The 14,587-nt window shown below is 48.0% G+C and overlaps 8 protein-coding genes across 8 annotated transcripts; 3 read left to right on the top strand and 5 right to left on the bottom strand.

Annotated features, from left to right (window-relative positions):
• Positions 1–560: 560 nt before the first annotated feature.
• Positions 561–1,411, bottom strand: N7469_001344 (ribosome assembly factor MRT4; the record flags this gene model as incomplete). Its single annotated transcript, XM_056640264.1, has 2 exons — positions 561–1,104; positions 1,218–1,411. 2 exons carry the CDS (start codon positions 1,409–1,411, stop codon positions 561–563), a joined length of 738 nt encoding a protein of 245 aa, XP_056506021.1.
• Positions 1,412–1,652: 241 nt separating this feature from the next.
• On the top strand, positions 1,653–3,181 carry N7469_001343 (mitochondrial distribution and morphology protein 10; the record flags this gene model as incomplete). Its single annotated transcript, XM_056640263.1, has 2 exons — positions 1,653–1,749; positions 1,821–3,181. 2 exons carry the CDS (start codon positions 1,653–1,655, stop codon positions 3,179–3,181), a joined length of 1,458 nt encoding a protein of 485 aa, XP_056506020.1.
• Positions 3,182–3,550: 369 nt separating this feature from the next.
• On the bottom strand, positions 3,551–4,738 carry N7469_001342 (triose-phosphate isomerase TPI1; the record flags this gene model as incomplete). The annotated part of the gene is made up of 6 exons (XM_056640262.1): positions 3,551–3,579; positions 3,635–3,849; positions 3,913–4,025; positions 4,147–4,221; positions 4,310–4,589; positions 4,701–4,738. 6 exons carry the CDS (start codon positions 4,736–4,738, stop codon positions 3,551–3,553), a joined length of 750 nt encoding a protein of 249 aa, XP_056506019.1.
• Positions 4,739–5,654: 916 nt separating this feature from the next.
• On the bottom strand, positions 5,655–5,916 carry N7469_001341 (uncharacterized protein; the record flags this gene model as incomplete). The annotated part of the gene is made up of 2 exons (XM_056640261.1): positions 5,655–5,683; positions 5,709–5,916. The coding sequence occupies 2 exons, from the start codon at positions 5,914–5,916 to the stop codon at positions 5,655–5,657; spliced, it is 237 nt and encodes a 78-aa protein (XP_056506018.1).
• A 120-nt stretch (positions 5,917–6,036) lies between these two features.
• N7469_001340 (uncharacterized protein) lies at positions 6,037–6,843 on the bottom strand (the record flags this gene model as incomplete). The annotated part of the gene is made up of 1 exon (XM_056640260.1): positions 6,037–6,843. One exon carries the CDS (start codon positions 6,841–6,843, stop codon positions 6,037–6,039), a length of 807 nt encoding a protein of 268 aa, XP_056506017.1.
• Positions 6,844–8,293: 1,450 nt separating this feature from the next.
• N7469_001339 (Protein kinase domain-containing protein) lies at positions 8,294–9,505 on the top strand (the record flags this gene model as incomplete). Its single annotated transcript, XM_056640259.1, has 4 exons — positions 8,294–8,324; positions 8,408–8,567; positions 8,616–8,913; positions 8,975–9,505. The coding sequence occupies 4 exons, from the start codon at positions 8,294–8,296 to the stop codon at positions 9,503–9,505; spliced, it is 1,020 nt and encodes a 339-aa protein (XP_056506016.1).
• Positions 9,506–10,178: 673 nt separating this feature from the next.
• N7469_001338 (ESCRT-III subunit protein DID4) lies at positions 10,179–11,082 on the bottom strand (the record flags this gene model as incomplete). The annotated part of the gene is made up of 5 exons (XM_056640258.1): positions 10,179–10,307; positions 10,370–10,630; positions 10,685–10,745; positions 10,808–11,022; positions 11,077–11,082. 5 exons carry the CDS (start codon positions 11,080–11,082, stop codon positions 10,179–10,181), a joined length of 672 nt encoding a protein of 223 aa, XP_056506015.1.
• A 451-nt stretch (positions 11,083–11,533) lies between these two features.
• On the top strand, positions 11,534–14,525 carry N7469_001337 (mitofusin; the record flags this gene model as incomplete). Its single annotated transcript, XM_056640257.1, has 4 exons — positions 11,534–11,840; positions 11,910–11,958; positions 12,021–14,101; positions 14,164–14,525. 4 exons carry the CDS (start codon positions 11,534–11,536, stop codon positions 14,523–14,525), a joined length of 2,799 nt encoding a protein of 932 aa, XP_056506014.1.
• Between the last annotated feature and the right edge of the window lie 62 nt (positions 14,526–14,587).

The raw sequence follows: 14,587 nt of genomic DNA, 5'->3' as shown, positions 1-14,587 counted from the left end.
CGCCTTTGTGGCTCACGGAATGTTTTTGTATTCCCCATTCTCTATTTGTTCTGAAACTCCTTGGGATTGCGTTTCTTTGTGTTTCCAGTTGTCCTTTTATCAGGTTCCAGTTTGGACTCAATACCTCCCCGCGGGGTAAGTATGTACTTTAGTTAAACCAATTTCTCTTCGAGTGGTGGATTTCACTGAAGTCAAGGTAAGACCAGGTAAGGTCCATTGCAATGACTGAACAGACATCGCGCTACTAGGACTGGAGTTTATAGGCCATCCTCGGAAGGCAATAAATATATCCGGTAGTAGTTTATACGTTGGAACTATGAACTTATGTAGAGAGATTTTTATCCAATTCGGTATCCATAGTCATAGGCACATCAACCAGAAGTAATCACAATCTTCCCAGGGATATTTGTGTAGAACAAAAAAAAGATATTCAATATATTTCAAAAGGAGAAGGAAAGCGCCAACCCAAAAACTCCGTAAGATGCCCACAGAGAATCTTTTTTTTAACGACCATGCAAAGGCCGAATATGAGAGACACAAACAGATCGAGGTATCGGCATCTATGCATCGACCTCCATCTCACCCTGCTCAAGGATCTTGATCTCGTTGGTATTGCGCTCCCATTGAGCCTTCAAGTCGACCTTGAACTCAGAGGAAGTGACACCAAACATCTTCATAAGAGTAGTCTGGCGAGAGTCCAGAGTATCGCCTTTACGGCACACCTGGTAACCCTCTTGGCCATCAGTCAGCTCAAGCATAACCTTGCCCTTTACCAGACGGGTGGGAACACCGAGCTTGCGCAAAGCAGGCTCAATGGTGTGGCTAATGGGCTCATCCTCCTGGGTGGGGACCTCGCCGGCACGGGCGTAGACGAGACCGTTAGGAATGGAGAAAGATCGGGTGGCCTCAGTACCGGCACGGGCGAAATCAGAGGGACGAAAGTTCTCGAAGTATTCAACGACAGACTGAGCAGGGCGGGAGGTGAACAAGAGACCGACGGCACCGGTGAGGTAGGGAGTGAGCTTGTGCAGATTAGGAGCAGCCTCAGTCTCGGGGTTGTTGCCCAGGGCCTTAGCCATGACCTTAGTCTTGCCGAAGAAGAGACTAGATATATCATGTTAGTAAAATACAGACGAATTGGCATATATAGCCCGGATAACGGCGCCGAGGAATACAGAGTCGCCAAGAAAACGCCCGCTTCATAATTAAACACATACCGGCTGTCAGAGAACTCAGCGCGAACATCCTTCAAGTAGGTGTTCCGCATGTTGTCCACCGCAAAAAGGAAGAGATGATCATATTCCTCCACACATTCCCGAATGTTGGCATATAGACGACGGGTCTGTTCCTTGTGATCCTTCTTGGCCGTCTTCGACTCGTGAACGACGCGCGCACGCTTTGAACGAGGCATTATGAGATTGGTGGGGTTAAAATCTGAAGTTTGTAGATGTGGGAGGTCTTTGGGGGTGTGGCATTCAAATCAAAAAAACCATTTTTCGATAACCGGATCAACAGTTGTGCCGCGCTTATCCGACCCCACTAGCCCCGATGGGGCAACCAGCTGCAGCGCGCCTACGACTTCTTCACTGCGTTTGCGACGAGTAGTGTCGGAAAGACATTGTGTGTGTGAGAGAGAGGGCCGACAAGGCATAATGCTGGATTTCATGGATTATATCCAACTCGCCTTCGCGGAGGCCACTAACTGGAACCGCGATAATTCATACCTATCTCTCACCACCACGGCGCAAGGTAAGTGGCCTCTCGGTCTCCGGAGTATTCAGGGACGTGCCAGTAGTTTGATGCTAATCTGTCGAGCACAGCGCTTTTGGACTTTTCCACGCCGGAACGACTTCGTGTTCGTGCGTCCTCGTTATCGACACCGCATTTCGCGACAAGTTATACACTGGGGACGGGGGGCATGCTCGATGGATCGGTTTCATACCTCTTCAGTACTGTCCCCCTTAACGATACTCCTAGCCAAAGCGCATTAGTTCCTCTCCGAAAACTATCTCCGGGTTATCGCCAAGTATACGCCCCAGTCGCTCCTGCGCAAACATGGGGCTGGGATACGCTCTTGGATAAAGTCAGCCTTCCCGGCCTTGGCGAAGGGTCTTTGCCTGGGTTTATCTCGCGCAAGGACGATGACAAGACAGCAGAAGAGGCTGTTCAGCGGAAAGCAACTCTCTTGCATGCTTCTTTACAACTTCCTTCGCCAACTACACTCTATGCCCTTTTCCTGCGCAGAATGTCACCTACAATGCAATTATCACTAGCAGTCTGCTCGACCCAGGGACCACCATTGTCGAAAACCGCGCCGCAGGCATCAATGCTAGCCCAATTATCACATGATACGGGGAAATACTGCAATGAATATCTTTTCAGTACAGATAATGCCCTTTTTGGTTGGCGCGGTCTCTGGAACTTCGGCCCTGATCCTCGCACTACTCGTGACCATGCACTACCGCCATTGTCACTCCTCTCGGCAGGCGCAGAGGCATACTATTCACCAGTATCTTCTCTCATTGGCATGTCAACGGGGCTGAGGTTCAGTACGCTACCTGCAGCAACCCAAGTACCTTCGCCTACATCTTCATCGAACCCCCCTACACCCATCTCCACATTCCCATACACATTAACACTCACACTCACACCCATAACTGGCTCTCTTTCCACGACATATTCTCTTCGCGCCTCGCCAAACCTTGCTTTTAGCTCTCGATTTGGCTTCAATGTCTATAGTTGGGAAAGTGAGATGGTCGCTGGACTCGAACTCTGGCGCAAATCTAAGAAGCTAGCACTCGCAGATGAGGATCTTGAATGGGCTCGTCGTAAAGTACGCCTGCATGATTTCTCCGCTTCGCTGCCCGGTTCCCCGCCAGCCTCTCCACTTCTCGCCGACCCGGTTCATTCCGAGTCCGCTGTCGGCTCAGAAAGTGATGACAGTGAGGCTGGCGACTCAGTTATCAAGCTTCGTATCGACCAGTCTTGGAATATGCGTCTTTTGTGGGAGGGCCGAGTCAAAGAGTTGCTCGTTAGTGCGGGTGTCGGGTTAGGACCAGGATCGTTCTCGTTGGCACCAAATGTTTCTTCTGCTACTTCAGGGAGTGGGTCAACACAGAGTGGAGGTGGTGCTCCTTCATACTGGCGCGGGGTTGGGGTTTCAGTGATGTACTCATCGTGATACAATATTGAAGGTAAATATTGACGACTCATCCTCCCCAACGGATAATTTGTCGATCAAGACGGGCTGTCGCAGTCACATTGCGGACAGGTCCTCTGACGCCGAAGAGAAAGACAATTGCCATTTGCCCACAAGGCAAACGCGGCCCTCAACTTCGTTTATGCTTGTTATATCTACGCATTTTTCTAAACTTTCTAATATCCAAATGTGCATTCCACATTTCTGTCTACTCATTACTGATTGGACTGTTTCAATAGGCCGCAAACCGGAAATACTCGCAGTTCAACATTGTACATAGATTCTCATGACAACATACCACGTTCAAATATTTTAGCCAACCGACTGGAATTATCGTTTCAAATGACCCTCTTAGATACGAGCGTTGACAATGTCGACGACTGTGAGAGACGTTAGCTTTTGATATATCACATGTCTTCCTCAGCCGCAACTTACAGGCAGGCTTCAAGCTGGCACCGCCAACAAGGAAACCGTCAACATCGGGTTGGGTAGCGAGCTCGCGGCAGTTCTTCTCGCTGACGGAGCCACCGTAGATGATACGGACGTTCTCCTGAGCCTCAGAGGAGATAGACTCGCCGAGCCACTTGCGGATAGCGGCGTGGACCTCCTGGGCCTGCTCGGTGGTAGCGACCTTGCCGGTACCAATAGCCCTATGGTGAAAGTCAGCAACTATACTCAAAAACACAGTTCATCTTCAGGCAACGGGCTCTTACCAGACGGGCTCGTAGGCAATGACAACGTTGGCCCACTGCTCCTTGCTCAGCTCCTTGGCGGCAGCATTGAGCTGACGGGTGACAACATCAATGGTCTTGTTGGCCTCACGCTCCTATTGTTATGACAAAGAAATCGGGTGTTAGCGGAGAGTCTTTCATGCAGGTCCCTATCCCGACGACCCACACCGGGACCGGGAGGAAAACGGGTAACCGAGCGAATGCGCAATGACGTACCTCAAGAGTCTCACCAATGCAGAAGATAACGGAGAGACCACCGTCAACAGCGGCCTTGGTCTTGCGGGCAATGAACTGTTGTCTAAGTGTTAGCCCAAAGAGTGTTCTTTTACTCGGGTTGCCGCTTCGGGCCGCCGGTGTATAGAGCTGGTAGAATACGTACCTCGTCGGACTCCTTGAGGATGACACGGCGCTCGCTGTGACCAATGACAACCCAGTTGATATCGATGTCCTTCAGCTGCTCAACGCTGATTTCACCAGTGAAAGCACCGTTGGGCTTGTCGAAGACGTTCTGGGCAGCAACGCCGATCTTCTTGTCGGCCAGGCTGCGGGTGAGGGTGAGGTACAGGGCGGGAGGAGAGATGACAACCTCGGTGTTGGAGTCGAGCTTAGCAGAGTTGAGGTTTTTCACGATGTCGGTGATGCTCTTGACAACACCGTTCCTGAGTAGGTGTCAGTTCCAATAGGTCTTTTTAGCTGAAGAACGCGGTTGAGTCGCTATGGAGGGGCAATGCGATGAACGCGGGGTAGTGTCAAGTAGAGTCGAAACATACATCTTGAAGTTACCACCGACGAAGAATTGACGAGGCATGATGATTGATTTTTAAGAAGGGGGTATCTGAAAAATTGAAAGGAAAGCGTGGAGTAAGAGGGAAAGATGAAGAGGAGAGTTCGGACGGGTAAAGGAAGGAAATAAATGGAGGGGCAGACATCCCGAGGATCGGCTGGCGCCTGAGCGACCAGGCATTCATCTATGACATAACCAGATGTCGAGATCCTTGGAAGCGTCTTTAAGCTTAAATTCCGGAGTGTATGCATGGATTCAATTCTGTGCCAGGGTACATTAATTGTGAGTACATAAATTTAGCAACTTTAGGGCTGGAAAGTAGATCAAGGGTGCTAGTAGTGATACTTAAGTTAGAGAACTTATAGTTATATTCTGTAATATTTACAGTAGGCAAGATGGTTCTTACACTATTCTAATGATACTACACTTACAGCATGAACCTTCAAACTGAACTTTCAAATAATTGGAGCAGATCTGGATTTTCATTCTCAGACACGAGATGAATACAGGCAAGGAAAATATGGGAGAGGAAAAAAAATGTCACAAGAGAATTTAGCAGCATCAACCGAAAGCAAGCATGAACAACAATCGACAGCCAAAAATCGGCCAGAAGTAGCTAAACATTAGTTATTATTCCCCAGTCCACTGGTCTTCGTACAGTCACAGCCGCAATGGCGCATGGAAGAAAAATCCCAGAAGGATTTACAACGCTGCAACTGGTGAGACTCTTTTATAGTACTCTGTAGTATTCGAGTCTGGTTTGCAAAAGCCCTCTCCCACTGCTCAATACGAGCTTCACATCCAAGCAGACGACTTCTTAGTTCTTCATCATCAATTCGTTGAATCCGATATTTCTTTTCCCACATTTTATTAGAGTCTGCTCCCGCGCCGGGGCCCCTGGCCCGCTGACAGGGTATGTTATTCTTGGCTGAGATCATGTCTATATGGTATTGGCGTAATGGATGAAACCTATTTAGTTTTCTCTCCATGTTACGACCCAGGGACTTGCGTCGGTAACGGGACCCAGTGCCAGTATCGCGGCGATTAGGGCTGCAAGAGCGCCGTCGAGGAATAGGCTGATCTTGCTGTTGCGGTGTTTCCCGGCCACAATCCATGTCATCTGCGTGTTCCGTTTCCGAGCTGCTATCCGATTGAGATTCATCAAATATCATGGACTCGTCGTCATCATCGTCACTTGCCATTTCTGATGAGGACCAGCCCGACTGATTATCAATATTTCTGTTTTCCCTGGTGATACAACTGTATCAGCGCTCCGTAAAAAGTAGTACTTCAATATCCATGTATGTACTTAGAATATCGGCTTACTTTTCATATCCCATCTGGCCATGTAGCCCATTATATTGATCTCCTGTCGCAGGTTGTCCCAGGTCAAGTCCCCTGAATCGCCTGGTAACTGGCGTAGGTCGTGGAAGAGGACCTTGGACCACATGGCCGGGCCCGATGACTTGACCTGGCATGAAAGGTGGCACTGAGTGAACAGCCGAAGGCAGCATTATTCTCGATGGTCTATAATTATTCTGCCCGAAAGACATTCCAAGGTCCACTAAATCCCCCATCGGCGTTCTTGGATATGATTTGGTTTTCATGGGTCTTTTCATGAGAATTATGTCCATGGATACTGTCTCGTAGTCATCGCGATGAGCGTTGCGGGCTTTGACAGGTCGATCGCGCTCTTTTGCATAAACACAGCTCCACTCATTCGATGAATCACTTCGACGCTGCTCATGGATTAATTGATTGACATGAGCTCTTCGGACATCCGACAAGTTTTGATACTGCTGGGCCGCGGAGACTTTACTAGCTCGCTTGTGTACCATCTTATAGAATTCACCTTGTGAAAGGTGCATATGGGTACGCTCCACCCGAGTCCAAGTCGCTTTTTGCCCTGGAAGAGGATCTGCTTTGAAGAATTGAAATCCTTCATATACCTGATCGTTGATGTTGGGATCTGGTCCCGAGATTTGAGGTTGTGGTGGTTCATTTGCTGAGTCGGTTGGAACATTTCCGTTTAGTTGTGGGGAGACTTGAGGTGTTGGCATCACCGATGCACCTTGGGTGCCTTGAATGCAATCCCTTGAATTTTCACTGTCGATCTTGAAGGTAGTCATGGTTCTGGCAGGAGAGACGAGATGACCGCAAGGCACATAAATTTATCGCAGTCAAGTTGAGGTAGAGGCTCACAAGAGTGTTATTCCTTGGCAGGCTTGGAAAGATGAAATTTATTGAATTCATCTTCTGTCAGTTTATATAGATGTTAGAGATACTTGACATGCCTCATGAGATATCACCTACTATATACCCGGGTGAAAGAATCGGGCACAAATGATGGAATCTGATTGGCTAAAAACAATTGTAATGTACGCACGGCGGTTATGAGGCTGAAGCTAAACTCCCACTGTTCCCGCCTCGTCACCCGGGTTGCTTCGTTTAGAAAGTAAAGTGAGCAGGGATCGGTCTATTAAATACTATAGCATTTGGAAGATTGCTTTGGCCCCATTCGAAAAGAGCCTCAGTGCGATTGACTAGAGACTAAGCCGGTAATGTCTCGGTTGGTTACTAAAACAGCCGCAGCCCAATTGGGAGATGACTACAATACCAAAATATGTAAAACATTGTATCACCCAAACCTCATGTAGATCCACAGGCCCCGGGCTGGAAAAGAATCTCCAGGTGAGCCGCATCAACTGATAGCAGTTGTTCGAGGTCATTGAGATCACTTGCGCTGTTTTGCGCCCAGGTTTGCACCAGCCCTTGACTCCCTACGGACAAGGAGGTCCTAGTCCATAGCCAAAGGGCCTACTTCAAAGGTTGGAAGATGAGAAGTGAGGCTGAAAGACTTGGTTTAGGCTGGGGTGATTGAAACTATTTTTGTTTGTGTTTCCTCAACTATTCACACAATCAGTTTCTAGTCTTCCTTCGACCTCCAACCTACTTCCCAAGTCCAAATATATCTGGGCTGGAGCCCAGATATATTTAAACTGTCATTATTGAAAAATTTGAAAGGAAAGAAAACCCCTTGATTCATGAAAACAGAGCACATAGACCAAAAGACATTGTTCTAAATGAAAGTATTCTCATTGATGACAATCGATGAATTTTCTTTATGAGAGAAGCCGTAGAAATGCTATTGTCTTCAACGGTTTCTTGGCCGTAAATATAAGATGATGTACAGATTCGCCTGCAATTTTTCAAACCCAATTCAGATCTACTCAGAAACTTGAAATGTCACTCAGCGCAGAAATTGAAGAGCAATGGGCAGTTTCATTTCCGTCCCTTGTCAATGAATTGCTGACTCCCGAGAGCCATCTAGCCACGAAGTACCCCTGTCTTCATAACAATCTTCTAACCCGCTTGGAATGTGCATTTGCTGAGCGGGGTGATAAGCCCATCTCACGGTGTACACACACGAACTTCAACGGATATGAAGCTGGTCGGTGTGACACAGCCTCTTTCCAGGAGAGCGAAGATACGACGCTACTAAACAAGGTAGATCCAATTATAGACTCGGATGATCCAGGAACACGAGCAGAGCTTCTCTGCCCACATATTACCAACAGAATGGAGATATACGGCCTTGCTGGTACAGGAAGTAAGTTAACTCTATCATGCCCTATCTACTATTACTGTATATGCATCTAATGACTCTAAGAAGTCTAACCATGGCCTTAATAGCGTTTGGCACGGTGTTCGTTGCACGCGAGCGCGGCCAGAGTTCCGATCCAAAACACTATGCCATCAAGGTAGAAGATCATACTACTATGCTTTCTGGGTTTCTACATAACTATTATTCTCCCCCTATGGTTATGGTCCTCGAGGAATCAAGGGACCTTCGGTATATCCCCGCCGAAGCATTTGTAATGCTCTTGCTAACATCGAGTAGAAGATTTCCTAACTTAGATTCTGTTTATATTCACGATCGTTTCCAAGCGATTGTTATGTCACCATGTGTCGACTGGGCTGCTGATCTACGTCCCATTCCAGGGGCCGAGCCTTACCGTTTGTTCACTCCGTTCACAGGAAAGTACTTAATGACTTCGGATGGAAGACCTCTTCTGGATGAGATGGAAGCTTCTAGGGTTGCTTTCCAAATCCTGGAGGGCATAGTGGAAATGGCCGACCTGAATCTTTGGCATAATGATTTTTCAATCAATAATTTTATCGTTGATCGGCATCTGAATGTAAGTGCAACTCAATGAATGAAACATGAATTCATAATGGACTAACCTTTCTCTACTTCAGGTCACTATTATAGATCTAGGGGATGTCAAATTTGGACTAGAAGATGAAGACTTTTTCGAAGACAGACGTTGCTATCTGCCATTTCAGGAACACTTGATGTCACCCGAATTAGCCAGAGTTCTATCTGAACAGGGTCAGTTTGAACAGAACCCAGAAGATCTTCATGATATTCGTCAGGTGATACTTTGGAAATTTGGCGTGATCCTTTTTGGGATTCTACACGGGTACTGGCCGTGGGATGATGAACGAGAAGGACAAGCCAACCTATTGGATTTTGGTACCTGTGAGAAAGATATCCCAAGGGTTCTTGAAAGACGCGAAAGGATGATGAGTAGTCCATTGGTTCTGAATGAAAATCTCAGTCAAGATTGCAAAGATGTCCTTCGTGCTTTGTTAGACCAACACCCAGAAGATCGGCCAAATCTACGAGAACTGACACGAGGTTTCCCTTGGTTCATGCAATGGGGAATAGTAAACAGAATCTGGGAACGACCCTCATCTGAGGAGTTCTATAGTTGCTCTTTCGTATAGGCAAGGGCTAGATAATGTTACTACTATGATTTCAGCATATTAAGTATGCAGATGTGAGCATTGCAATAGCTAAATATATTAAAAAAGAGAGAAAAATTAGATCTCCAAAGCCTCAATTTGGGAACTTAACCCCGCTTCAAGTCTGCAAATTGAGCAAACCATTTTCTCAATCTTCTTCTAGTCTATTGGCTATACCTCATTTATGGATGTTATAAAAGAATTGCCCTGATTGGCAAGGAAATGCGGCGTCCACAGCGGAAAACGTGGCACGCGCATACGGGGCGTATATTGAAACCCTAACTATGTAGTAGTAAGTACCGTGAGAAATCTTACGCTGATACGCTGAGAATTGACTCACAGTGTTTTTGAGGCTGAATTCACCTACTTTACTGCTTATCGCACTTGCTAGACTAGTAGGGTTTGACAGTATATTGTCAAAGAAGAGTGGATTTCCTGATCGTGGCTTCGCCACTCTGGAGGCTTCATTACAAGTTGTAAGGCCGTTCTCGAACATAGGCAGCCATGAATCGCGCTCAAGCTGAACAGATTAATCGCTAAGGAAGAAGGAGGTAATTCCAAATAAAGCAGGTTTGCGCCAATATATCAGCCTAATGCCAGATCAGATTCATCGAGAGCTAAAAATACGAAAGCCAAAAATCAAAACGTGTTATCGTCATCGTCGAAGGCTATCGAGCCTAGCTTGAAGGTCGTCGTCATCCGTATTCGCCCCGCCACCCACGGCCTGAGCAACTCGAGTCTCCTCTGCAGGCGCCTTCTGGATGTCTGAGGGTGTTTCGCCCAGCTGTGGTTAGAATGGTCAGCACACGTGTATATATATATCTCAATTTGGAAGTTCAAACAAACCGCCTGGCCCAAATCAACACCAATCTCGTCCAAAACTTCTTTCACAATATCCTCCCCTTCCTCTTCTTCCCCTTCCATGCCAGTGGCTTCATCGATGGCGTCGTCCATCATCTCTTGTCGTTCGTCCATGATTTCATTCTCACGCTCGAACTCCATTGCGATCCGCTGCAATCCCGGTAGATTCATTTGTCGATTCATACCCCCAAGAAGTTTTGTTGCGCCTTTCATAGACTGCATCATTTGTTCATTGCTGCGCACGGTCTGAAGGATAATAGTGGTTAGCGCGTGTACGGTCAATGACCAGATACCACTTACCTGAATACGGAGTGAAATAGCCTGTAGCTGTGTGCGCATCTGGTAGAATTTCTGGATATATCTGTAGTGCGACTCCGTCAGTTCTAGTTCATCGCAGGTAACATTGAGTTGTAGACCACCCACCTTCGTGTTCGGACCAAGTCTTTAGCTTGAATTTTGCAAGCCCCAACCTGCCCATTTTTGGCACTCTTCTTAATATCTTGTACAAGCTTCTTCTCCTGGTTCTCTAGCTTCGTTCGTTCGCGATCTAGTTCGCGCTGGGTACGATCAAGGGCTCGCTGGTGTTTGCGCAGACGCTCGGCAGGCGTCATGCGCTTGCCGAAGGCCCATTCGACGATCTGTAATTCTGGTTAAGATCACTTCTACGGAATTGAAGTACTAAAGCTACTCACATTCATGGTTATCGGAAGGAGAGGAGGCAAGGAGATAGAGAGGGGAGCTGGAGATGCCTATTTGCCCCAAAGGCAGTGACATCAAGCGGGAGCGGAGCGGGACCGCGGTATTACAGCACGATACTGCCGCCGCTTAACATACGGATGCAGATGTCAAACTGAAATTTCCCAATACTAAGTGGACTGGTATCATTAACGAGAACTATTACTCCGGTATATAGATCCTAGCCTTTGAAATGCCATATAGACGTTTTTAAATCAACGTGGTCACGTCTTTTGACTATCTTCGTTCATCAATATCGAAGTAAATCGGCATGGCGGCACTGGTAATTTACAGGTCACATGTCCGGGCTAAACCTCTTCGGGTTGAAGAGCGACCTTCCATGGAAATCTCCCCATCCAACAAACAAAACATCTTGACACCTTCGATGGCTCTTCACCGTTGCATTTATCCGTCATGAGTCACGACAATACCCCAGGTGAAGGCTCCTCGAGGGCCGGCTCGTCACGATTTCCGGGCGAGGAAGAAGAAAGAAGTCCTTTTCAGCCCCCGCCAGCATACATGACTGTGGGCAACGGATCGACCTCGGAAAGTGCCACGGCCCTGATGACTTCGCTGAACAACGACTCGGGCTATGGAGGTAGCATCGCGGGCGATAGCACCATGGAGACCGACGCGAACGCGGCATGGCGTGCTGAGTTGGGGCAAGATAGACCAACTCCTGCGCATACTCCGACGCGAACCGGCGAATGGGATCCTGCAGGTGAGGGCTTGAATTCATAGCATGGCGGTGATCGTTCTGAAATACCTTGGACTAACATATATGCTTCAGTGGAACACGAAAGACAAGTCGTTGCAAGCCATGTGTCTCAGCTGCTCTAGTATGTCGAGATTTATGTATATCCCCGCTAGTCTGACTGAATACTTACATTCGTGCTCTTAGCAACTCGAACCGGACCAAGTTGGGTCGCGCGATCTCCAGAACTGTCGAAACTCTCAGAGAGCTCCAGGATATGAATCGCCAGTGGCCTGCACATTACCCTTCCGTGCAAAATACGCAAAGCACTCCCCCTTCTCCCTCTCAACGGCCTCACTTACATTCTGCGCAATCGGATTTTGGTCAAAACAAGGACAGACCCTCTACGCCACCTCGCCCAGTACAACTCAAACGGGCGGCAACTACCAATGGAGGAGATGATCTAGGAGAATCCAGTGCATCTGCTGAGCGCCGAGCGGCACCTGAACCCAGGTTAATTACGCCTCAGATTGCGCAGGAATTTTCTATTCTCAAGCTAGACCTGAAGTTGGGCGCTCTGTCGCAAGCCGAGCTGGTCCACTCTCTGGAAAAGTCTTCCATTGCATCGCTCCTGGATGGAAAGATCAACCAAAGTATCAAACATCTTCTCTCTCTACGAGACCGAATCGAGGATACATCAAGTAAGGTACTCATCACAGGAGATCTCAATGCCGGCAAGTCCACATTCTGTAATGCTCTCTTGCGAAAGAAGGTACTCCCCGAAGACCAACAACCTTGCACCAGCATTTTTTGCGAAGTATTGGATGCTCGTGAAAACAGTGGCATCGAGGAAGTACATGCTGTGCACAAAGATGCCCTGTATAGCCGCAACGACGAAAGCACATATGATGTCTACGCAATGAGTGAGCTCGAAAATCTTGTTGTCGACAATTCGAAATACATGCAATGCAAGGTCTATGTAAAGGATGTGAGAACAATTGATGAATCTTTGCTCAACAACGGCGTGGTAGATATTGCACTGATCGATGCGCCTGGTCTCAACTCGGATTCCCTCAAGACTACGGCTGTCTTTGCTCGACAAGAAGAGATCGATGTCGTTGTATTCGTTGTTTCCGCCGCCAATCACTTCACCCTCTCTGCAAAGGAGTTCATCCTTAATGCTGCCCACGAAAAAGCGTATATATTTATGGTCGTTAATGGATTTGATCAAATCAGAGACAAGCAGAGATGCGAGCGTATGATCTTGGATCAAGTTGCAAAGCTCAGTCCTCGCACTTACAAGGAATCTGCGGAATTGGTTCATTTTGTTTCGAGCAATGCAATCCCAGTCGCGCCTCCAGTGGCAGTTTCTCAGTCGGGATCCGGTAGTGGCGGTGGCGACGGAGGCTCTGACCCCCATGACGATGATGACGATGACAAGGCTAGTTCTGGCAAGGATAAGGGTAAGGGCAAGGAGAAAGAAAAGATCCAAGATTTCGAAAACTTGGAGGGTGCTCTCAGGCGTTTTGTCCTGGAGAAGCGGTCTCGCTCTAAGCTTGCTCCTGCACGGACTTATCTTCTTAACCTCCTCGCTGATCTGAACTCGCTTGCCACCGTTAATCGTGATGTTGCTGAGGCGGAACTCAAGCGAGTAACTGAGGAGCTCGCAGAGCTTGAGCCTGCTTACGAGAAAGGTAAAAAGAAGAAGAGCGAGCTCGCTGATGGGGTAGACAAGGCCATCGACGATTCTTGTGATGATGTTTACAACCATACTCGGTCTACCTTATCCAATACAATCGCCCGCGTTTCTGATGCTGATCTCGGTGTTGAATACCCGGGTCTTTTCTCTGTCTTCCAGTATGCAGAGGATTTGAAGCTCGCCATGCTCGACCAAATTTCTGCGGCAGTCATCGGCTGCGAGGACTATGCTAGAGATAAGACTGTGCAGGGTGTCGGCTTCATTCAAAATATTGGGCTGTTGCATGTTGGAGAAGACAAGTTCTCACCTCTCAGCTTCCGTGCAGACATGATGTTCCGTCGGGGTCGCCGTCATGCCCTTGGCCGACAAGTCGACACCGAGGTCGAATTTTGGGATTTCTTCGACATTGCCGGTCTCTGGGAGCGCCAGGAGAAGATGGCCGGGACTGGTGTAGCAATGACCGCTGTGACCGTGCTTGGTAGCCGAGCCTTCAGTGGCTTTAGCTGGGTTGATAGCGCATTCAGCGCTGTTAAAGTCTTGGGGCCGAACAACTTGCGTCGCCTCTTTCTCCCCAGTGTCCTTGCTGCTGGTAAGTTGAATACCCTTTCGTTGGGCCTATTTACACGAATGGCTTTGCTAATTTCAACCTAGCCATATTAACCGCCGCTTACGTGCTCTCTACAATTCCAACAACTTTGCCTCCTCGCCTGTCTCGCAAGATTGCTGCTACGCTCTCTGATATGGACTATGTCCATTCCAATGCGAACCGAATTTCAACTGAAGTCAGACGTATCCTCCGACTGCCTGCAAACAACCTGCAAAACAGCCTGGCTCAGGATATCGAAGATCTTGCTCGGCGCAAGCAAGAGGTTGGTAAGGTCAAGCAGGAGAGTGAAGTTGCTCTCAAATACTTCTCCAATCTATTCCGCGAGAGTGGTGACAACCGCCGTTCTGTGGATGACCTTGACCTTGATGGACCACTCCCCGGCGCCATGGGTGGTTTCGAGTCTTAAAAATTGACCCTTGTACCAACATATTGCTTCGTTCGCGTCCTTTTGGAGCTTGTGCTCTTCCT

Source organism: Penicillium citrinum (assembly GCF_028827155.1).
Source record: "Penicillium citrinum strain IBT 23319 chromosome Unknown utg000001l:1.0-4955037.0:1.0-4956770.0, whole genome shotgun sequence".
Lineage (NCBI taxonomy): Eukaryota > Fungi > Ascomycota > Eurotiomycetes > Eurotiales > Aspergillaceae > Penicillium > Penicillium citrinum.
Note: the sequence above shows the minus strand (reverse complement) of the source record. Positions and strands in the feature narration are given on the sequence as shown.